The sequence below is a fragment of the Ochlerotatus camptorhynchus genome, unplaced genomic scaffold (assembly GCF_037179485.1).
Source record: "Ochlerotatus camptorhynchus isolate MF236.1 unplaced genomic scaffold, CSIRO-AGI_Acam_v1.1 ptg000024l, whole genome shotgun sequence".
Taxonomy (NCBI): domain Eukaryota; kingdom Metazoa; phylum Arthropoda; class Insecta; order Diptera; family Culicidae; genus Ochlerotatus; species Ochlerotatus camptorhynchus.
In genome coordinates, this window is record NW_027040516.1 from 819843 (window position 1) to 845274 (window position 25432).

The 25432-nt window shown below is 42.1% G+C and overlaps 1 protein-coding gene across 1 annotated transcript; it reads left to right on the top strand.

Annotated features, from left to right (window-relative positions):
• The first annotated feature begins 1571 nt into the window (after positions 1–1571).
• On the top strand, positions 1572–23715 carry Ir21a (Ionotropic receptor 21a). The gene is made up of 5 exons (XM_065229223.1): positions 1572–2650; positions 2711–2872; positions 22008–22249; positions 22310–22643; positions 22710–23715. Exons 1-5 carry the CDS (start codon positions 1572–1574, stop codon positions 23713–23715), a joined length of 2823 nt encoding a protein of 940 aa, XP_065085295.1.
• The last annotated feature ends 1717 nt before the right edge of the window (positions 23716–25432 follow it).

Consider the following 25432-nt stretch of genomic DNA (forward strand, 5'->3'; position numbering starts at 1 on the left):
GAGATGATTTTGAGCTTCACTGGTTTAGTTTTGTGTGAAAATGATACGTTTAAAAAAAAAAGTTCAGGCATGAAAAAGTTTTTGAAAGAAAAACTTATTTTCCTTAAAGGTACCAACTACCTATCTTGAGGCAAAGTTTCATCCAAATCAAACATGGCCATTTTTTAATCGATTTTAAATTTTAAAAATCGATTTTTTTCAATGTAGGTCTTTAATGCAATTTTTTTCAGTATTTTTTTTTCGATAATTTGGACAATTTCCTAAAAGTCATCCATACAACACATTTTTGTTGACGTTGGATAACGTCTTTCGGCAACATACGGGGGTAAAAAATTGAACAGTCATTTTGGATGCGTTACGAAAAATTAAAAGATTTTGAACGATAATAACTCAACCGTCTCTCGATAGATTTACGAGATAATGGCATCAATCGATTGGAAATATTTCTAGCAATTTGCTGAATGTTTCAAAACTATTGATTTCATTCTGTAAACTATTGAAAAATGGTTAAAAGTAAACCATTGTCTAAAGATGGTGAAAATCGATTGATTTTTTTATATTCTTATACTTTCTCCAACCGAGACATCAGATGCGAGTATCTGATACCTCTGATATTTTCTGTTCTACTATATAAGCGTCCAACAAGGTCGCCCGTTCCATCATCGTCAACAACATCAGTCCAACAAAACGGCCCTTTTCAGGGCCACCAAACTTTCGCAAAAGAGTTATTAAGGAATATTCCTAAAATATAATATACACAATTAAGTACAACACATAACAGACGTTATCCAACGCCAATCCTGTGGTCGTATCTAGTATACAACCCTTCCAACTTTTTGTAGGAGTTGTAATTTTTCCTTAATATTTTTTTGAAAAAAATCGGTAAAGAAAGTTTGGCCATTCTCAAAGGTTAGTCTAGGTAAGAAAAACTAAGTATATGCAAAGTGGCTTATTTAGTCAAAGTCTACACATCCAGAAAGTTTCATTGAAATCTGAGAGGGTGCTGCCATCTTCGAATACGATTTGGCGCGAAATGCGTGTGAAGTAACATTGCTGAACACCAAACCAGTTAAATCCAAAGCAGGTAACGAGATCACACTTATTCGAGATTCAAGTTACCATACAAAACAAAACATAAAACTCTGTTTTATTTGCTTTAATTTATATCCACATGCGAAGCATCTTGGTTCTTATTTGATGAATGTGGTTGGTACGATTTGAAAGAACTTGTTATCTAGCTTCTACCAGTTCACCTTCCCTCATATCTGCTTTAATACCAATCGCGACGGAGGAAAATCAATTGCCTTTAAAAATAACCTTCTTCTAACAATCCAAACACACACGCCTGATAGGTACCCAACATGGCCCAGAATGCTTCCCAGGAATCATAACCGTCCTTTTTTTTCTGGACGTGGAAACGTGCGGCGGGGGTTCAAAAGGTGATTGCGTTTCATAAATTTCTAACACCGCTCGCCGAAGCACACCTGAGCTTATAAAAGGAAGGGTTCGTCCTTACGGTGGCCCACAGTTCGTCAGTGGTCAGTCTCTCGCGGTCGGCCTGGACTGGAAAAATGAAAAGTATTCTCCTGATTAGTGTTTTGTGCTTTCTGTGGTTGGAGCTGTTGCAGGCTTGGCAGGAGAATGCTCTGAAAAAGGACAACATTCATGATGCCCTGATTGCCTACAGGTCCTCTGATGTGGAGCGGCGTCGGAATCAGTTCTATGAACTCTCCAGTGAGCAGTATGTCTCGGGTAGTTTCGACTCGTTGAATGAAACCGGCGCTTCTAACGACGGCAAACTTGCGAGAATAAAGCGCTACAATGATCCTACGTTTCGCGGAAATCCCAAGACTCGGGAGCAGATTTGGAGTAAAAACTTCGCTCACCTTGTCAGCAACGATTTGCAGTCGGTATCGTTGGTGAAACTCCTGATTCGAATTATCAAAAAATATCTAAGCGGGTGCATTCCGATCATTTTGTTTGATGAGCACATGGAGCAGTCTGAACGTTTTGTAATGGAAGCACTGTTTAGCGACTTCCCGACGACATACATCTGTGGAAGGATTGGGCCAAACTATACCTTGAACAATCCGGAGCTTCTAGTACCATCGGCTTCGCAGTGTCGCAGCTACGTTTTGTTCTTATCCGACGTCATGATGACCCGAAAGGTGATTGGACCACAGCTAACGAATCACGTTATCGTCGTTCCCCGGTCTAGCCAGTGGAAGCTTCAGGATTTCCTGTCCTCCAAGGAGTCCCGTGATATTTTGAATCTGTTGGTCATTGGTGAATCGTACTCATCCGAGAAAACGATCAACAGCGAGGCTCCGTACGTCCTGTACACACATGAGCTGTACATTGACGGGTTGGGATCGAACAGACCCATTGTTCTAACTTCGTGGTTCAACGGGAAGTTTTCCCGTCCGAGCGTGGATCTATTTCCGCCAAAAATTCGGAAAGGTTTCTCTGGCCATCGGTTTACAATCTCTGCGTCTCACCAGCCACCGTTTGTGTTCAAGATCATGTCTACCGATGGGGTCGGTAATATTGCCATTAGATGGGATGGGCTGGAATTGCGATTGCTAAAGACGTTGGGAACTTACTTGAACTTCACGTTCGATATTAAGGAACCATCGAAAGCGTATCTTGGGTAATTGTTATTAGATTGTGAAATTTAGATGACAATTCTTAGTGTTGGTGTATTTACTAGTTCAGGGGATGCGATCACGGATGAGGTGGAACGTAGGCAAGCCGATATCGGTCTGGGTGGCGCATACGTTACCATGGAACGGAATATAAAGTCAGAAATGTCAGTGTCTCATTCGACGGATTGTGCTGCTTTTGTGACCATTATGTCATCGTCGCTACCCAGGTAAATGGAATTGGTTTAAATAAAGTTTCTAGTTTGCAGTTGCAGCCAAAAATTTGCACGAAGAATTAAATTAATGGGGTGGGAGATTAGCAATCCATGCTCAGAGTGCAAACTCCGGCGAATTAGTACGATCAATATCGAACATCTGGGAGGGGAAGGATTTTTGGTTCGACATCCGTTGTTACTAGAGTATTAAGAAAAATAATTTGAAATGACAGGTTTATAGCAAGAATGGCGATCTACAGCTACAACATATTATGGAAATTTGTTTTCTAAAAAGCTTGGATGTTTTAAACCTAAACTCACAGTTTTGTCAATAATTTTCAACGAAAATAGCAACGTTACCCGAGTGGAAGAAAATGACTGATGAATAACAAATTCAGGAATGAATTCAGCATAACTGGATAGCTAACTATGATATTTAATAGGCTGGCATAAGCGAAAAAATACCAAAAATAATACCTAAAAAAAAAAAAAAAATCTGCGAATAACGAACGAAGAAATAATTTAGTTATTATAATAACTGTAGGATCATCAACGCTTTTACTCGAGTAAGAACCGATAACTAATCAATAACATACGAATATCTTAATGAGGTATGATACCTTATTTTGGTATCAGTGTCTGGAAATCTGTTAACATGCCATTGAACTACCGTGTGTCAGGTTCGTAACTGTTCATGAATAGATATTCACAAATGAGTGAAGAGTCAGACACCTTTGCCGAATAAGAGTATTCAGTTTTGTAGCACCAAATGAATCAACGAAACGAAGAACGATGGTTGAATACCAAAAAAATGATCAAAACAGTTCTCCGAATGACGCGTTCAATGATTGTATACAACTTTTAACTGCACATATCAAGCTGAACATTGCATTATGTCCTAAGTAACATTGACATATTCTCTTCATCGTCTTTCTCTTTGTATTTCCACAGCCATATAAAGACATTCCCAGGTATTTTCAGCACACAGATCGATAAAAGAAGCTTTTATCTAGCACCTAATACGACAAACACAACAAGAAACGGTTATGTGCTCAAGTTATTAACAAAAGACCCAACAAACAATTGCCTATTGAAGAAACGGCTTCTTGACTATTTTATTCCATTTCATGCTTAATAATACTTGTACAATTTTTAATAATAACTTCTGTTAAGGCTTTGTTCACACAAATCTGGAGAATTTGTTCAACCACAATATCGAAATATTTGGTGTTGAATATGGTATGTCGAGAAGCTTTTATTCGACTTACAAAAGTTGTAACAGAGCTTTATTCGATCAAATTTTTGATTATTCAGCGTCTATTAGACATTATTACTTCCTTAAACAGGGATGGTATAAAGGTGTATAAAGACGCTTGATTCTCTCATGTGAAATAATGTTTAATTAGACACTATTATACATTTATTAAACGATTATTCAACTACAGGATAATTAATCCGAAAATACGAACGGGCACAGAGAGCAGGGTTGTTCTCTTTAGTGATTGTTGTGTCATTTATTTTTGTCGAAGCACAACACACCCACCATACAGATACTAGAAAATTTATTACAAACATACATACACAACAACAACAACACATGTCCGTTGGCATACACTCAAAAAATTCCACACGTCATCATCATGTGTCTCACACTTAATTTTGCGCTTATTGTGAAACACATCCATTTCTTGTGTGAATCTTATGCTATGAATCATGCCTGAACATGCCTGGATTTGAATTGTGACACACTTGGATTCTATGTGCCTCATATGGTGATATTAATAGCTTTGCACATCATAGTTCAATATTCTACTTTATCGACTTCTTCTTTGCCGACTCTAAAAATGAATCGACAAATTGATAAACAAAACTGCCAGAGGCCAGAGCTTTCACATATCTTTTTAATGGATCTGATTTGAGATTCGATCATGGCTTGTTGGGGTGTGCTGCTGCCGGAGTCTTCGTTCGATCCCACTGTGCCACGGTTGTTCTCATATATGAAGCGGGTTGATAGGACAAAGTCACAGCTCTTGTTTTCGATATTTACCTTTCTGAGCAAGTAATTCACACCGTATTGAAATGCAAAACACTTTAAATCCATCCGTTTTGAACAGTAGTGTGATTCAATGTGGAATACGCTTGAATAGAAAGTGAAAGATTTTCAACATTTCAAAGTTTGAAACACTAGAAATTAACGTGTACAACACATTGAACCAAGGTGAAATACACTTAAAGTAAATGTGATTGGGCATCAAGTGTTTAAACACTTCGATCAAACGTGTGGGATTTTTTTAGTGTGGCTAGTTCAAGGAGATGTGAGAATGATTAATTCATTCATAGTTGTTTAACATGAGACCAACGTTACCTCTCCATCTCTCTAATTTCGATGGAAAGGATGCTATTCTTTTCGATAGATCTATGAATTGGTTGTCGTGAGTGATACGATCTATGATTAGTTGTAGAAAATAAATAAAAAAAAAAGGTTGAGGCTGGGATTGAACTCACGACCTTCTACTTGGAAAGCGGAAACGGTAACCACTATGCTACCAATTTCGTTTTGTTGTTAGCCTGAAGCAGTGTTGTGGAATAATGAATGAATACGCCGTTTGTAAAGCATTTACAAAGCATGAAATTAAGACATGGACGCATAGTGGTATAAGAGCTATTTTTCTGACTGTATTCACCATTATTAAGCAATATTGTTAAGCAATGCAATGGGATCCAATAATAAAGCTAGAAAACATTTATAAGTCGTCTAATAAAGCATTTTATTAAAGCAATTGAAAACAGTCGAATTAAAGCGACAATGTATGTGCAAATTACACTTATTCAGTTTGTTATTAGATTAACCTTCTGGTGTTGAATCAGGCAGACAGTCAACGTTTATAAAGCTTTTAATAAGTAAATTAGTCATATTAGAGCAAACGGCGGAATAAAGGCGCATCTATCGATCTCAATGAGCTTTTTTCAGCACATTATTCGACATCCTGTTTTATTCAGCAATGTACACTGTTATACAGCATTTATTCAATGTGTATGCTTATTTGTGACTGTGAATTGTTTGTTGGGTAATTGTCTGGAATTTCGGCACGGTACGAAGAATTGTCACATAAAGGCTCGTTGTGGCAAATGTACTGGGGCTCACACTACTACCGCCTGTAAGAAGGAAGAAGAAACTGAACCTAAGTGCGTGAACTGTGATTCCAACCATCTGGGCGCAAGCGGCCTTCATCCATATCCGGCAACAGGCTTCCACGAGGAACCAACCTGGTCGCCACCGTCAACAAGGACACGTTTTCTGTACTTCCGGCTCGTCGTATGGTCCCGAACCTAGCACCGCTTCCATTAAACCAGCGCCCCCCGTTGCGAATCCAACATCAGAGCAAGCGGGTCCCAGCCAACGTTCAGTTCAGCATCGCCTCACTGATGCTGCGGCCCAGCCGAGCCATAACTCTACTGCCCCGGGATTATCGTACGCCCGTGCTGTGTCAGGTGAGTCAGAAGAAAATTCTCCACTCACAAGCGACGAACTAGTGATCCTCGTGACTGAGGTGATCATAATCTTACGCACCACCAAGACACTACCTGAACAGCTTCGTGCAGTTATGACCCTCGTGCAAAAGAATGGACCGTGAAGCCATCAAAATAGCCAACTTGAACGCTTGCTCGCTCAAGAGCAAAATCATTGAGTTCGTTGATTTCCTCAATGAACATAGCATAGACATCGCTGTCATCACCGAAACACACCTGAAGCCGGAGATAAATGTTCACCTCCCCGATTTTCGGCTCGTAAGGCTAGACCGGACCAGCTCCTGTGGAGGAGGAGTGGCTATCGCATTAAGGAGAAATATTGGCTGTCGACTGCTACCGAGTTTCCAGCTGAAGATGATCGAAGCGGTTGGTGTGAAAGTCTCCACTCCTGTCGGCCCTATTACCATCATTGCGGCCTGCTGTCCCAAACAAGCCACCATCAGGGACGGGTCGGCAGCAGACCTGCGGAGAGACATCATCAGACTAACTCGACGCCGTGAGAAGTACATCATCGCTGGCGACCTGAACGTCAAATACCAGGCTTGGGGCAAAAGTCGACGCAACCAAAACAGCACAATCCTGAACGACGACCTGCAAGAGGCTCACTACACCATATTAGCGCCGGACTCTCCCACCCGCTTGAGCCGGTTTGGCGTACACTCCACCATCGACATCTTCGTCAGCAACATGAGAGACAACATCTCGCAACCTGTGACCCACCAGGAACTGAGTTCGGACCACTATCTGGTGGTGGCCGATGTGGGCTCATCCGTCAACCGATTCCAAGCTCCCGACGCGTCAGCTGGGATCAGTTCCAACACTGTTTCGACTCCCCTGTAGACTACGGTGTCCTTCCGGAGACGTCCGAAGACGTTGACCGGTGTCTGCATTCCATCGAGGAGGCGATATCCCGGGCCAGGGAACAACACGTGCCAGTATCCAGACAGGAAAGCAATACTCTGAACCTTGACTGATCTACCAAAGACCTTATAAGACTCCGTAACACCATCCGAAGGCAATACCAACGCTCTGGTCTGCCTGTCCTTAAGACCCACTGTAATCGACTAAGAAAAAACCATCCAAGTCAGGACCTAAGAAATCAGGACTTTGCTAACAGGATCCGCTCTCTCCCAGATTGTGCAAAGCCCTTTTGGAAACTAACCAAAATTCTTCAAAATAAGCCAAGACCCATTCCACCACTGACCCCACTGGATAGTCCCGGTGACTGAGTGGTTCATCTGATAACTCCTGAAGAGAGACGCATTGTTACATCCAATTGATGATCAAAGCCCCATGAATGTATTTTCTCTATGAGACTTGATGATAAATTACGTAAATTATTGCGGCTGCAATTGGGATTGTTTATGTTGGCACTACATTGCACCCTTTTAATAATCAATTCAGCAGATTTTTCCATTGTTGTATATATAAACACTTTTTCGTTTCAACAACTATGCAGCACTACACTTTCAACAACTATGCACTACAGCAACTATGAGCATTGTTGTGATATCACCAAACTTAAATATTAGATTATGTCGGTAGAAACAGACTGCGGTGCTTTAAGTTTATACCTTATATCTCTCATGTGACTACCTGCGTTGTTATATAACTGCTATATAGCAGGTAACTTAACGATTATTTTAGGCATGCCTTAAATAATCGTTAAGTTACCTGCGCTATTATATGTATTCACTTGAGAGATGAGGTATAAACATATATGCATATTGCTTACTAATGGACACACCTAATACATAAAAATAAATGAATGATTATTTTTCTAATTAAATTAATCACAAATACATGAATTGAAATCTTTTCATGAATAAAACATACTAAGTGATTTTTACTTAGTTTACCTGTTGATTTGGAACAATTTGAGGGTGGTTTTATAGAAGTTGGATAGAGTGTATGCATATATTATAATACAATCCATCACAGGAAAGTGCAAACCATGCTGAGATGGCTGTTCCTCATTAGAACGTTTTGTTCTGAACTCTTATTGGACGATTTGCAGGTAACTTCTCTGTACCCTTTTCAAATGTTAGGCTAGATTTCGCCCAGATTATCGAAAAGTATACCCATAAAGTTTCAACGGATTTTAATAAGGTTGTGCGCGTATTACTATTCGACTTTGAGTGAAACACGCTAAAAAAAAATTAACATGAAAAAGTTGTTGTTCGAACAACTTTTTTTCCTTAAAAGCGCCCACTTTGCGATGTATGAAGAAAAGTTAGGTAATTATATTGCCTTTCATGAGAAAAAATATCAAGCAAATCTGAGGGGTAACATTTTTGGGAAAATTACTTTTAATTTTTAAATATATTTTTTTAGAGTGTAGAAACCAATTTTTTAATTTATTTAAATTTTTTATAAAATTTCAGATTACTTGCTAAAAGTTCGCCATACATCACTATTTTGTAGGGCTTGTCATTTTTAAGCTATATCGATTTGAAAAAAAAATCGACAAAAAACTTTGACCCTTATCAAATGTTAGGCGAGATAAATTTTGAAAAAAATAAGTACTCAAAGTTGCTTAAAATTGCTAAGTCTCCACACCCACAAAGTTTCATAAGGTTCTGAGAGGGTGCTGCCAACTCCGAAGACGAGTTGGCGTGAAATCCGTCATATGGATTATGTTTCGGCATAATTACTTTATTCAATTTCCTTTCCATCGCAGAAAGCCCACACCTTTCCCTTAAGAACCCTTCATTACATTTTGTGCAATGGTGGAGCCGACCTTTTTGGTCACTTTCATCCATTCTTTCTTCAACTCCAGCTCGTTCTTAAACACCTTGAACGATTTTCGAACTTTGGCCTTCATTATGGCCCAAGAGATGAACTAGCCTCAGGCTAAAAATCTCTATAATAAAGGGAAAAAAAAAAAAAAAATCATTATGGCCCATAATCTTTCCACCGGACGAATCTCTGGTAAATTTGGGGGGTTGGCGGTTTTTGGTACAAAAACAACGTTATTGTCTCTGTACCAATCCAACGTCGATCGCGCGTAATGGCATGATGCCAGGTCCGGCCAAAATAATGAACCGCAGGAAGGGCAACAGACGCTTCTGGAGGCACTCGGTGCGGTAAATTTCGCTGTTCATGGTACCCATTGTGATGTACGGTTTACTCATTTTGGCATGTGGCCTGCCAGAGCAAGTATTTTTTGGCGAATTTGTCCACTTTCTTCTTCCTTATGTCTTCCGGAACATCAAACCATGATTTAGCAACGTAGAACTCCAGCCCCGGTATCTGCTTTGCGTCTGCCTTGATGTAGGTTTCGTTATCCATAACCACACACATCGGTTTCGTTAACCACTCTCGATACAGCTTCCTTGTGCGGGATTTTTTTTTTATATAATTACTTTATTTGTACAGGCTCAATCGAATAAACTTTACAGAGCCGAGTTATCCTTTGCGTTATACATTATTACTGTCTTAAATTTAAAGTTAAAGGAACTGGACCGAGTACTCGCGGTTGTCTCGAGGTTAGTGGAGATTTACAATTTTTTGGATGGGAAAAGGGTAGAAGGAGGTTTGAAATGTGGTTTACGATACAACTATTTAATTAATCCTAAAGCATGAAATTATTTCTATTCATCTTGAAAACAAACATTGAAAAAAAAAAACCCACACGTACAAAATACAAACTAAGCACAAGGTTAATCAAACTTACAATCTAAGGTTAATATCCTTAAAGTAAACATATATGAGTTTCATAAACTCCAGATCGCGTCTAGCCAAAATATCCCGAACTGGAACATTAGGTTGTCTACCTCGAGCCCGAAGGGAATCATAAAAATGTGATCTGACTCCACGATACTCCGCACAAGACCAAAGGATGTGATCAGCGTCCTGGTAACCTTGTCCACATTCACAGAGATTGCTGTCTCCCAACCCCACACGGAACAAGTGAGCGTTTAGACAATAGTGATTGGACATGAGACGAGACATCACGCGTATGAAGTCTCGACTCAAGTCCAACCCTTTGAACCATGCAAACTTCGACACCTTAGGGATAATTGAATGTAGCCATCGTCCCAAGCTCCCTTCACTCCATTGATGTTGCCAGCTAACGAGCGACTGCTGACGATAAATAGAGAAAAATTCACTATAGGCGATCTGTCGATCATAAATGTCGCCTTCCATAGCGCCCACCTTCGCAAGTGAATCCGCCTTCTCATTGCCCAAAATTGAGCAATGCGAAGGGACCCACGCGAAGGTGATGATGAAAGAGCGCACGGATAAAGTACTAAGCAGTTCTCGTATTTTCAAGAGAAAATACGAGAAGTGCTTTACCGGCCTAATGGAACGGATAGCCTCGACAGAACTGAGACTATCCGTAAAAATAAAGTAGTGGTCTGGAAGAAGTGAAGCAATAGTTTCCAAGGTGTAGTGAATTGCTGCCAGTTCAGCCACATACACAGAACAAGGAGCTTCAAGTTTTCGAGAGGCGCTATGAAATTCATTAAATACACCAAAACCAGCGGACTCCTCTATTAGAGATCCATCTGTGAAAAACGTTCCTGCAGAATCAACATGGCCAAACTTTGCAGCGTATAATGACGGAGCAATCATAGGACGATGATGCTCTGGAATTCCGCGGATTTCCTGCGTCATAGATAAATCAAAATTCACTGAATTGCCGAAATCGGAGAAGATTACACGATTGGGAATATTTCTTGAAGGGCTGACATCCTGTGTTAAATATAGGTAGTACAAAGTCATAAAACATGTTTGAGGATTTAGCTCCAGAAGCTTCTCAAAATTTTCGATCACCAGTGGGTTCATTACTTCGCAACGGGTGAGGAGCCTCAGAGATAACTCTGAAAAACGGACGGATAGTGGCAACATGCCCGCCAGCACTTCGAGACTCATAGTATGAGTCGAGTGCATGCATCCTAACGCGATACGAAGACAACGATACTGGATCCGTTCCAGCTTGATGATGTGCGTTTTAGCTGCCGACTGGAAGCAAAAACTACCGTACTCTAAAACCGATAAAATCGTTGTCCGGTACAACGTCAGAAGATCTTGTGGATGGGCTCCCCACCACGTTCCGGTAATTGATCGAAGGAAATTGATCCTTAGTTGGCATTTTCGTCTCAGATACTCAATGTGGGATCTCCAGGTGCATTTGGAATCGAACCAGACCCCGAGATATTTAAAAGACATGGAATGAGTGATCGGTTTACCCAAAAGTTGAAGCTTCGGTTGTGCTGGGCTATGCTTCCTAGAAAAAACGACCAACTCAGTTTTCTCCGTGGAGAATTCGATACCTAGCTGAATAGCCCAAGTAGACAAATTGTCCAAGGTATCCTGTAAGGGTCCTTGCAGGTCAACCTCTTTTGGCCCTGTGATAGACACTACGCCGTCATCTGCAAGTTGTCTCAACGTGCAATTGTCACTAAGACAGACATCAATTTCTCTAACGTAGAAATTGTACAAAAGGGGGCTTAAACATGAGCCTTGGGGGAGACCCATGTAGCTAAATCGAAAAGCTGTAGAGTTTCCATGAGAAAAGCTCATATGTTTTTCTGACAGCAAATTGTACAAAAAATTATTAATTAATGGAGACAATCCACAAACGTGGAGTTTCTCTGAAAGAACTTCAACGGATACTGAATCAAAAGCCCCCTTGATATCCAAGAACACAGAAGCCATTTGCTCTTTCTTAGCAAAAGCTAACTGAATTTCCGAGGAAAGCAACGCGAGACAGTCGTTCGTTCCCTTACCCCTACGGAAACCAAATTGAGTATCTGAAAGAAGGTGGTTCGTCTCAACCCATTTGTCGAGGCGAAAAAGGATCATTTTCTCCATCAATTTCCGAATACACGACAGCATCGCGATGGGCCGATACGAATTGTGATCCGACGCGGGTTTATCAGGCTTTTTAATGGCTATCACCCTCACTCGTCTCCAATCGTCGGGAACAATATTGAGCTCCAAGAACTGATTGTACAAGTTCAACATGCGCCTCTTAGCGACGTCTGGGAGGTTTTTCAGCAAGTTGAACTTGATTCTATCAGATCCCGGGGCAGAATTGCCACACGAAAGGAGAGCGAGTGAAAGTTCGACCATTGAAAAAGGCTGACTGATTTCGTCTACCGAATTCGCGTTTTCGCGAGGAATCAACTGCGACGGCACGGAATCCGGACACACTTTTCGCGCGAATTTAAGAATCCATTGATCCGAGCATTCCTCGCTTTCGTTGTTAGTAGACCGGTTACGCATTCTTCGCGCCGTACTCCAAAGCGTATTCATAGACGTTTCGCGCGACAATCCGTCTACAAACTGCCGCCAGTAACCCCGTTTTTGGGCCTTGATGAGGCTCTTGAGTTCGCGTTCAAGAGATGTGTATGCGTCGAAATGCTCGCGTGTTCCGCGTTTCCGAAAAAGTTTAAACGCGTCGGACTTTTTACGGTAAACCTCCGTGCATTGTTGATCCCACCAGAACGATGGTGTTTTCTTACGAATAGACGATCGCGGCACCGGTCGTGTTTGAGCTTGAAGTGCGCTGTCGATGATGAGATTGAAGAGGAAATTATATTCCTCCAACGGCGGAAGCTCTTCCACTGACGATACTGTATCGTCTATCGTTAATTGGAACTTAGTCCAATCGATGTTACGGGTTAGATCATACGCGACGTTAACGGATTCTGACGAGTTGAACCCACTGGCAATCGAAATTTTGATCGGCAGATGATCACTACCGTGCGGATCCTGGATTACATGCCAAGTGCAATCCAACGATAGTGAATTGGAGCAAAAGGTGAGGTCTAATCTGCTACCATTCGAGGATGGACCAGCCAAACGTGTTACTTCTCCATTGTTAAGTATTGTCATGTTGAAGTTGTCGCAGAGATCATAAATCAAAGTAGAACGGTTATCATCGTACAGCTCCCCCCAGCCTGTACCGTGGGAGTTAAAATCTCCCATGATCAACCATGGAGCGGGAAGTACCGCACATATGTCGAAAAGTTGTTTGCGATTAACAGAGACTCTAGGAGCAATATATACAGAAGCAATACAAAGGCTCTTACCTTTAATGGTAGCCTGCCATGCGACAACTTCAATACCGGGGAATTCGGGAAGATTCACTCTATAGAAGGAATGGCACTTTTTGATCCCCAAAAGTACCCCTCCTCCACGTGAATCCTCACGATCCAATCGAATAATGTTAAAATCGTAAAAAGGGATATCAATTTCTGAAGAGAGCCATGTTTCACAGAGGGCAAATGCATCGCAATTATTGTTATGGACTAAATACTTGAACGAATCTAATTTCGGAATAAGACTTCGACAATTCCACTGTAGAACAGTGATCAAATCCCCGACCTCGTTTGGAAAATTATCCATCGAAGGAGATGATAGCTGCAAGAAGGGGCCATTTTGAAGTCAATTGCTTCAAGAAGGATTTCACAGTCGGAAGCAATGTGAGGACAATGCTTTTCAGAGGATCAGAAATGTTGAGGTATTTGAGAATACCGTCCACAATGTCATCAAATGAGAACAGCCCAGATGAAGAAGGGGTTTCTGTTCTTAAAATTGGGGCATCAGGGGTTTTGGATGTCCCCGGAAGAGGTGGAAAATCCTGGGTATAATCAGTTCTGCGGAATCCAGGAGGAGTAGAAGTCTCCTTTTTTCCACCACTCCTTGATTTGGGCAAGCTGATTTGGGGTTCTTGATCTGCAACTTTCCGTGAACGGATGCGTTTTCGTTTCCGGGCAGAACCTTCCGGAAAACTGAAAGAAACTCCCTCCTCAGCCAAGTCAGAGCCAGACTCGTCATCTGACAAAAGAGCGAAGGGATTTGTTTCGTTGGTCGATGGCTTGGCTGTCTTAAGCATTTCTGCAAAAGACCGCCTGGAACGTTCCTTAAGGGAGCGTTTCATTTTGTCCCCGAGCTGTTTGTACGCCGGGCACGACGAGAGAGCATGAGGAGGAGTTCCATTGCAGTACACGCATTTTGGTGCAGTAGCTGCGCAGGCGCCATCCTCGTGCTTCTCCCCGCATGTGGAGCAGCGTGCCTTGTTGCCGCAGTGGGAGGCCGTATGTCCCAACCGCTTACAATTCTGGCAGTTCATGACCCGAGGTACAAACAACCGCACAGGAAGACGAAGTTTTCCCAGCTCGATGTATTGAGGAAGGGCAGATCCAGAAAAGGTCACCCGAAACGAGTCTGTGGGGGTAAAACTCTTTTTACCCTCGCTGAGCGATACTGACTTCATTCTATGAACGGCCAGTATCTTTACCGGAGGAAGCAAGGGGTTCTTGAATCGGCCAACCGCTTGCTTCTCCAGTATCTCGGGGTTCAGGCTCGCCTCAGTGACCACGCCTTCGATCTCCACATCAGAGGCTGGAATGTACACCCTATATTCCAGTGTGAAAAACTGGGAAACAGCAATTTCATTAGCCTGTTTCAGGTTAGCGACGGTCACACGAAGTTTGTTGTGCCTAACCTTCGTTATTTCGGTCACGGCAGAGAATCGCTTTGTCAGATCATCAGATATCTGAACAACATTCAAGGGTTTGTTTTTGGGCTGAAAATAGACAACCCATGGGCCAGTCGAGTCATTCGGGTAGGCCCGCAATCTGGAGCTTTTCTCAGCCTGCCCATTGACAGACTGAGACGACGAACCAGGGATGACATCATCATTATTCTGAGATGAATGGTCATCCATGTCGTCTTCTGACAAAACATCCATTTTGTTCAACTAGTGGGAGCGCAAAACGCTCTCCCACTGAACGCACAGACACAATACACAGAAAACACTACAAACACAGAAATACAAAATGAAAATTTAACTAATGGAGGAGGAAAAGAAACAAAAAAAAACAAAAACTTATCTGATAATTCTATACTTCTACCACCGAGCGTTATATGTGTAGGCGTTTACACAGATGGCTGGAAGAGACGCGCTGCGTGGATGACCTTCGCTGTGGTGCACTTGATCGAGGCGCGGTACTCAGCGCACACAGACGCACGATGATTGATGAACGATGTAGATGTAGAAACGGGTGCTCACACTCGATGATGATGATACGTAAGCGGGTATGCGTGAGCGCGTATGCGTGACCACGCAACGATGATGCCCAAATTGTTTTGCGAATTACCAATAGCACGGATTAATCGTTCCGAAAATGACACTTTCTACTACAAAAAAACTCACTTTTCGATCAATTTACCGGGAACTATGCCAGGAGTCACTTAGTGAGAAAAAAACTGATAATTTATATCAAGCGAATACCGAGAAAACTTCCAAAACAACGGAGCGCGAAACAAGTCGAGCGTATAGATGAAAGACGATTATTGTTGTGGTGAAGATAATTAACAACTATCTATCGAACAGGACGTTCCGAGTCTCTCTGAATGGCATCACATCGGATGCTTTCAACATCGGTGCCGGGGTTCCTCAAGGAAGCATCCTTGGCCCCATTTTATTCAACTTGTTCACCTCCGATATGCCGGCTCTCTCTGATGGTGGATCGTTGTCTCTGTTCACAGATAACACATCCATCGTCTACAAGGGTAGGGTAATCGGAGCTCTGACTGCCAAACGTCAGAGAGGCCTGGACGTCCTGTCTGGATATTTCAACAGCTGGAAGATTTGGACCGTATCAACGCGGCTAAGACCCAGGTCATCATATTTCCACACTCAAAATCTCCCAGACTTGTTCCGTCGGTGAATAATAAGATCTGCCTGAACGGCACAGTGGTGGAATGGTCAAAAGAGGTAGTCTACCTCGGCTTAACACTAGACAGCAAGCTGATTTTCATGGAGCACGTTGACAAAACCAAAACCAAGTGTAACATCTTGATAAGATCGTTGTATCCACTTATCAACAGGAAGTCAACCCTGTCCCTGAAAAATAAGCTTGCTGTCTACAAACAAATCATCCTTCCTGTAATCGAGTACGGTATGCCTATCTGGGAGAGTTGCTCAAAATGCCATCACCTTAAACTCCAAAGGATCCAGAACAAGATCCTTAGGATGGTCCTAAACAGTCCCCCGCGGACTAGAAATTCTGAGATCCACCTCCTGACTGGAATTCAGACAGAAGAACGGAGAGAATTCATCCTGGAAAGGTTCAGAGACACCTGTCTGAGATCAAATCATCAGATCATACGTGATCTAGCACGTTAGGTTAAGTTATACTCGTAGTTAGGTATGTTATCACTTTTTTCAATTAAAACAAAACACAGCCCAAAGGAAAAAAAAATAATGCACCAGACAAAAGTGTTCGCCAAAAATTTATTTTAAGTCGGATTTTCTTGAAACTTTCAGGGAATGAATTTATACATATGGATTATGTTTCGGCATAATTATTTTATTCAATTTCCTTTCCATCGCAGAAAGCCCACACCTTTCCCTTAAGAACCCTTCATTACATTTTGTGCAATGGTGGAGCCGACCTTTTTGGTCACTTTCATCCATTCTTTCTTCAACTCCAGCTCGTTCTTAAACACCTTGAACGATTTTCGAACTTTGGCCTTCATTATGGCCCATAATCTTTCCACCGGACGAATCTCTGGTGAATTTGGGGGGTTGGCGGTTTTTGGTACAAAAACAACGTTATTGTCTCTGTACCAATCCAACGTCGATCGCGCGTAATGGCATGATGCCAGGTCCGGCCAAAATAATGAACCGCAGGAAGGGCAACAGACGCTTCTGGAGGCACTCGGTGCGGTAAATTTCACTGTTGATGGTACCCATTGTGATGTACGGTTTACTCAGTTTGGCATGTGGCCTGCCAGAGCAAGTATTTTTTGGCGAATTTGTCCACTTTCTTCTTCCTTATGTCTTCCGGAACATCAAACCATGATTTAGCAACGTAGAACTCCAGCCCCGGTATCTGCTTTGCGTCTGCCTTGATGTAGGTTTCGTCATCCATAACCACACACATCGGTTTCGTTAACCACTCTCGATACAGCTTCCTTGTGCGGGATTTGGCCGCCGTGTTTTGTTGATCACGCCGGTTCGGTGCCTTCCGGACCTTGAATACACGAAGTCCAGCTCGTTTCATGGTTTGCTGAACGAACCAGGCGGAACACTTTGCCTTAAGAGCCGCGTCGCGAATCGAAAGGTTCGGATTACGCTTGAAATAATCCAACACCTTCCGGGCTTTCACAGGGTCAGCTGTCTTCGATTTTCTTCCACTTCCAGCCCACCGCTCGGTCGTCTGGGACTCCTTAAACGATTTTACCACGCGAGACACAGTTGTATGGGTGATTCCCAGTTGTCTTCCGATCCATCTCATGGTCGCAGTCGGATTTTCCATGACGGCGCGCAAAATTCTCCGGTGGTTTTCTTCTTGTTTCGATTACATCTCAATAACCACTGAACCGATTGTTATGAAATTTTGCACATGTAAACAATTCACTCCAAACTAGTTATATCCAGATTTTCATCAATTTTTACCCATGGATAAAAAAGTTACACACGGATAAAAATGGTGCATTTTTTTCGAGTACAAGCCTTATGCTGTAAACTAGTGGCAAAACAAAAATATTAAATTAGGATAACAAATTAAACAAAAGATGAAGAGCCAGGTAGGCTAATCAATTAATATTTTAAAACAATGTACTATCATAATCTTCTTCTTCATTCCTTTATTTAACGTCGGTCTCTGTTCCGCAATCTAGTGCCAATCACCGACGGACATCAATTGCAATCCATTGACGGCAATCGAATGTGCAGGAAGGCAGCTTCCACACCTGCGTAGGATATCGCACCCATTCATCAACACACATGGACCGGGACCAACGGCTTTACTTCCCTTCCGAAGGAAGACGTGACCAGAGATTTTTATGCCTCAGAAAAATCCCACCGACCTCGGCTGGGATTGAACCCAGACCCATTGGGGTGTGAGAAAGCAGTCACGCTTACCACTACACCACCGGCACCGGCAACTATCATAATAAACAGAAATAAACATAATTTTACTACTACTAGTAATTTTACTCCTGCCAAATGCGTTGGATGTGGATCTGAAACATGAATTAAATCACGGAGTTCGTAGTCAGCGATAAACATATCTAAATAATTAATTCGCAGCGGTCCTTTCGCTTTCCACAAGCTGATTTTCTCAGCTTTACTTATTCCTCACGATTGACGAGAGCTGGTACACGTTAAATATTCCACAAATCCAGCTCTAAAAATTATGATTTAGATCAGTATGAAACAACACATATTTTTGCTGTTTATTTCAAAAATTTACTCACTTAGCAAGTTGAAGCAAACACGCGATGATATGTTTACATCTAATAGTGCCCGCTTTACATGAACATCGAAGTACCCAGTGATGATAATCGGTGCCAATACGGAGTTTCACCTCGCGAGGAACGTCTCCCGGGTGGGAGCTTTGGAGCACAAAACCACAAATCAAGCTGAACATTGCATTAGGTCTTAAGTAACATTGACAGATTCTCTTCGTCGACTTTCTTGTTGTATCCCCATGGCCATGTAAAGACATTCTCAGGTATTTTCAGCACACATATCGATAAAAGAAGCTTTTATCTAGCATCTATTACAACAAACACAACAAGAAACGGTTATGTACTCAAGTTATTAACGAAAGAGAAAGTCGACGAAGAGAATCGAACAATGCTACTTAGGACCTAATGCAATGTTCAGCTTGAAATATCCAACATCGAATCACTTTCTGATTGTCCTGATTCGAAAACAGATTGTCCTTCACAAAGTGGACAGATGGAATCTCCTATGTAATCCAGAATGGCTCCCAATGAAATTTGCGTTTCTTTTCGTTGCCTCAAGCTTCAGTTTTTCAGATGGATTATTTTATAAATGCAATACCCTTCAATGCGAGAAATACTTACCAGAAGAAAGGGAATTTTGTTAACTTTTCACTGGTATCATTTTAATTAAGACTATCAGTCGGAAAACACATAGAAATCAGAAAAAAAAGTACACGGCCATAATCACCAGCAAGCAAAAAACAAGCTAATGACACTTTTTGTTAGTTCCTTGAAAATGCACCAGGTAGCGCGCGTGTAAGAAATGTTTCTATTAAAAAGGCGTATTGTCCGTTGTGATTTCGCCATTACAGCTTTCGTCAAGAAGCAATATAATTGGTGCGTGATAGTCGTCAATTGGTACAAGAGGAGTGGAGGGTACAATGAGGTCAAAGTGCTCCGGTAGATTTACAAATAGAAGATCGAGGAGTCTGCCGTTTGTATTCAAAACATCGTCAAAAATATTCTGGGTGATCTAATCTAACCTGATCCAGCACCAACACAGTCAGTCCTTGGAACCATCCAGGAAAATTATGGATATACCTCCATCATTTTCATCTCTATTCGCCCATACATACATTTCTAAGGAAGTGCCTTAAACTAATTAGTACATTTCTAAGGAATGTATTTTTTTAATCAAACAAAAATATCAATTTTTATAGTGTAGATGATGCATTGTTCTAAGAAAAAAGGAAGAACAGTTTAATCGATGGTCCTAATCTCTTGATCCATAGGCCAAAATTTGAGGCTTACCTCTATATATTTCACATCGAAGATGCGTCACGCATTCCAAAATGGTCAGGCCTACTGTTCGGCATTTATGGGACAAGATCAGGGTTGTTAATCGTTAACCTTCGATAACATCAAAGTTAGCGTCTGCAATGGTGAATTTGCCCGAAATCGGTTGATTTTAAAATATTCTTTCGGGGAAAAATGTTGGTGTATTTCTATATGGGGAGGTTTTGTCTCCTCAGAACTGTCTCGTAAAATTTGTATGGAAAATCATGATAAAATTGAATAATTCAAATTTCTTCCGATAGAATATTTTAAAACATCCGATTTAGTAATATAAAGGGTGATACGGTCAAAATTTGGTCAATATCAACTTGACGTATTTCTTTCAATTTTGCATTTAAAAAACCTGAACACCCCTCATTTTGAAGGTGTGTGTGTGTAGAATGTTGCTCCTATTTTGATTTTGGAATTCACTCTTCAGTTGTCAAAATGCCGTCCAAGCAAGAAGAGCAGCGTATCAAAATTTTGCTCGCGCATCGCGAAAATCCGAGCTACTCGCACGCAAAGTTGGCAAAATCGCTAAAAGTTGCCAAATCAGCCGTTACAAATGTAATTAAAGTGTTTGGGGAACGTTTTTCGACAGCCAGGAAGTCTGGATCGGGGGGAAATCGAAAACCGGAAGCCGCTGAGACGACAAAGAGAGTTGCCGGTAGTTTCAAGCGAAACCCTAACCTCTCTCTCCGAGATGCCGCAAATAAGCTGGGTGTATCGTCTACAACCGTGCATCGAGCCAAAAAACGAGCCGGACTATCGACTTACAAGAAGGTAGTGACTCCAAATCGCGATGATAAACAAAATACGACGGCCAAAGCGCGATCCCGGAGGCTGTACACGACGATGCTGACGAAGTTTGACTGCGTGGTAATGGACGACGAAACCTACGTCAAAGCCGACTACAAGCAGCTTCCGGGACAGGAGTTTTATACGGCAAAAGGAAGGGGAAAGGTAGCAGATGTTTTCAAGCACATGAAACTGTCAAAGTTCGCAAAGAAATATCTGGTTTGGCAAGCCATCTGTACCTGTGGCTTGAAAAGCAGCATTTTCATAGCTTCCGGGACTGTCAACCAAGAAATTTACGTGAAAGAGTGTTTGAATAAACGTCTGCTGCCTTTCCTGAAGAAACACGGTTGTTCCGTACTGTTTTGGCCGGATTTGGCATCTTGCCATTACGGTAAAAAGGCCATGGAGTGGTACGCCGCCAACAACGTGCAGGTGGTTCCCAAGGACAAGAACCCTCCCAACACGCCAGAGCTCCGCCCAATTGAGAAATACTGGGCTATTGTCAAGCGGAACCTAAAGAAGACCAAAAAAACTGCTAAGGGCGAGCAGCAGTTCAAGGCAAACTGGCTTTCTGCGGCGAAGAAGGTGGACAAGGTGGCTGTACAAAATCTGATGGCAGGGGTCAAGCGTAAGGCCCGGCAATTCGGATTTGGAAAAGCGGAAGCCTAACTGAATATTTTTCCTGAATTTTATACTAATTGAACTTGAAAAAGAAATTTAATTTGATTTTTTAAATAAACGATTTCACCGATTTACACGCGTTTTCCCTTGACCAAATTTTGACCGTATCACCCTCTAGTCATTCAAACTAACTTTTGAGAAAGACCCGAGGTACATAAAAGTTGAATAATCCGTCACTTCGGTCACGGCGTGTCCCACAAACGTTTTGGGATGAAATTTACTTTTAAGTAAATCGTCGAGACAGATCCATCATCACCATTACTCCCTATCTGACGCTACTGTGCATATAAACTTCTTGTACTTCTAATCCACGGTCAAGTCACGAATAACCTAAAAAGTGGCAAAATGTTTTTAATAAAAAAGAGCTACTATTTTGAACCTAAGGAAGCCGCAAATCAATGTGGTACAGAGAGAGAGGTGAAGTAGATCGTGAAATATTGTTGTATTAGTAAACCAAAAAATCAACGTAAACGCAAGTAGTGACGTCACTAATTGCTTGTATCGTACAGGGGTTTTACTCACACAACTTAACCGATTGCTTCACCTCGGTAATCCAGCTCATTGGCCGCAAATACCTAAACGTCCCAAAATTGTCCCATCTTTTCAGATACCGTGCCATCCTGGGTCCGTTCCAGTGGCCCGTGTGGGTGGCCCTGACTCTCGTCTATCTGCTGGCCATTTTCCCGCTGGCTTTCTCGGACAAACTGAGCCTGAGACATCTCATCGGAAATTGGAGCGAAATCGAGAACATGTTCTGGTACGTTTTCGGAACTTTCACCAACAGCTTGACCTTCAGCGGGGAGAACTCCTGGAGCAATACGAAGAAAACGTCAACCAGGATGTTGATCGGTAAGATTTTTGCCGGCTAGCCGAGTGATTCGTGGTTGTAATTGTCCCTATCAATTCTAGGTATCTACTGGGTCTTCACGATCATTATCACATCGTGCTACACGGGATCGATCATTGCCTTCGTGACGATGCCCGTGGTTCCGAATACGATCGATACGGTTTCCCAACTGCAGAGTGGATTCTTCCGCTTTGTTACCTTAGATCGGGGAGGATGGGAACGGTGGTTTTCGAACTCAAGCGATAGTCGGACGGAAAAGATGATCAGCCGGTTGAAATTTGCTTCCAGCATCGACGAAGGCATAAGGAATGTAACGCAAGCTTTCCTGATATCGTACGCGTTCATTGGATCGAAAGCGGAGCTGGAGTACTTAGTTCAGTCGAACTTCTCTAAAGAGTATGTCCCCTTTCCGGGTTTGCCGGAGTTCTAATTCTAAATATTTGTTATTTTTTTGTTTTTTAGGGCTCCCAATCGACGCTACACTTTACACGTTAGTAAGCAATGTTTCTCGCTATTTGGTGTATCGTACGTGTTTCAATTGAATGCAGTGTATCGGGATAAGTTCAACAACGCGATCTTGTACATGCAGGAAGCAGGAATCCTAACCAAGCTGGGCAAAGATGTCTCCTGGGACATGCAGAAAACAAAACATGGTCGCTATCGGCAGGCTTCCGTCGGGATGACTTTACGAGTTCCCACGGGAGGTGAGAAGGGATTAACCTTAGGTGATACGGAAGGTATGTTCTTGTTGATGGGCGTAGGCTATCTCGTGGGAGTGGCAGTTCTCATCTCCGAATGGGTCGGAGGCTGCACGAACAAGTGCCGAGAGATTATAAAAGCCAGAAAAGATCGTTTCTTAAGTCCGGGCAGCTCGGTTCCTCAGTCGAATGCTTCCTCGGCGAATCAGAATTCCCTTAGAAAAAAACGTAGACCCTCGGGAAAGGAATACAGCCTGATGGATACGGCTGAAAGCAGTTCTACGAATGCGTTGACTCCTCACGACCCTGATATTGGCAGTACTGGATCGGACGGAAGTGCAGGTTCAAATCAGAAGAGAAGTTTATCCGATAGTATCCATAACGTTAGTTCCAGCACGCTACAGGACTTGTATGATGGCCCGAGCCGTAGACATTCCACCATCGTCTATGTGGATGGGAAGATGATGTCCGAAGAGGATGCACGTCGGTACGTAGCCAGTGAAAAGAAGAACAAACATCACTCCAGCTTAAGCTCGGTTGTTGAGCACGAGGTGTCTCGGCTTTTCAAATACCTGGATGATCATAAGTCTACTCAAGAGGATCTGAGTGAACATTCGGAGAGCTATCGTCACCATCATCACCATCATCCTAAGAAGCAATCGATTGAAGTGACAGCTGAAGTCAACCAGCCTGATGATAAGGGATCCTGGTCGAAACCTGTTCGAGCCGGCAGTTTGGAGGCTCCTTTCGGAGAAAAGCTATTGCATTAAGGTGAAACTCTGTCGAAGCTTTATTTCTTATGGATCTAACGGGTGATAACTAAAAAGTGAGAATTTTCATTTGGGCTCATGAAAAACACTTGTAGCTTTGTCATGATGTGAGACCATGAGCGTTGTACAGCATTTAAATCGATTTTACGAATGCAACTTTTGATTCAGTTTATCAGCTGATTACAATTCTTGGCCCTCCCAATTGTTTTTGTACGCCAACGAACTCATATTACTACACAAAATCTTCAATTGGGCGACACTGAGGCAAGTTTGTTGGGTTGCGGTTTTTTGGTACATACGGGCTATTTTGATTTTCCAAGAAGGTTAGTGTTTTCTTATCATAATGCGATGATGCTTTATGCGGCAAAATCACGAAGTTCCTGTCTGCGTCACATTTTTGAAGAAATGGAATCAACATTTTCTTCAAAAATTGATTTTGGTACACTTCTTGGTTGATAGCCAAACCGCTAGGCTTGAACCATGGCTTGGAAATTCCTCTCTCCGATATGGCGATATACAGCATCTCTTACCACTTACATTTGGAGATCTTGTACAACTATTATCTGAATAATATCGAGCATATCCAGGAATGTGAGGTTTTGAAAGAGGAAAGTAACTTTCATCATCCAAAACGAGACATTTTCCTGAGTAACTTTTTGTCATCCAACGGTATTGGGTTTTCACGTTCGAAAATTGTTGATCGGTGTATTCTAGAGCTCTTGATTTCTTTCGACAAACTATTCCTATCCTTTTCAACGTTTTACAGGTGTGAGGTTGCGTGCACTTGAACTTTTTCGCGGTGTCCCGCTGACTGATCGAATATTTGTTGTTGAACGTATTGTGTAGCGATCGAAGTTCTTTTTTGTTCATTATTTTGGCTTGTTTTCCACGGAGATCGAAGTATGTCGCGGTGAAGAAGTGACGTGCTTGTATTTTGCTCCCGTGTTTAACAAATTGTGAAGTTTTTTGCGAACATGTGGTTTTGCGTATTGGAATGTTTGAATCTGAGAGTGGAACAGTTAGACCTGATTTGAACGGGGATCGTGATCCAACATCTGGAGGTTCATCGAGAATGCTGCAATGACGGTGCGTTTATTCCGATGCACTTCTTCCCGAGGCCACGGCAAGGGGAAACTGATTTTGTTATTATCAGGGTCAAGTAGATGGAGCTCCATTTGCGAGAGCAATTGATCTTAAGAATTACGAAGAGGCGGGCTAATTACAGATCATTCAGGTGAGATCCTTCCTTTTTATTTCATTTGTTTGCATTATAATTCTATTAGTATTTATAGAAACTTTACCAAATTTTGACCCAGGGCTTAAATTGAGGAGCTCGGCTAGCTTGGTGGCTGCCGCTTTTGCTTACTGAGTAGTAGATCGTGGGTTTACTCCCAAGCTCCTCCAAAATAAAACAATTCCTAAGGTCGCATCGCCTGCTTAAGCGAATCTTGACCCAACTCTGTAGCATATATGGAGGCGTCGGTGAGTCGCTGGCCTCTCGTTAAGTAGATGGAACACCAACAATATCCTTGCTTTCCCTGTAACGGACAAGGTGGGGCTGGCCGGCAATGGCTATTGCCATTCTTTTCCTGTTCTGAATTGTGAATGGAAAGCTATTCACTCCCAAATAGATTTCCTTAAGAAATTAGAATAAGAACGTTCAAGTAGATACATGACAGTTGCCAGTATGCAATCTACGAATCACTCAGTTGCAAAC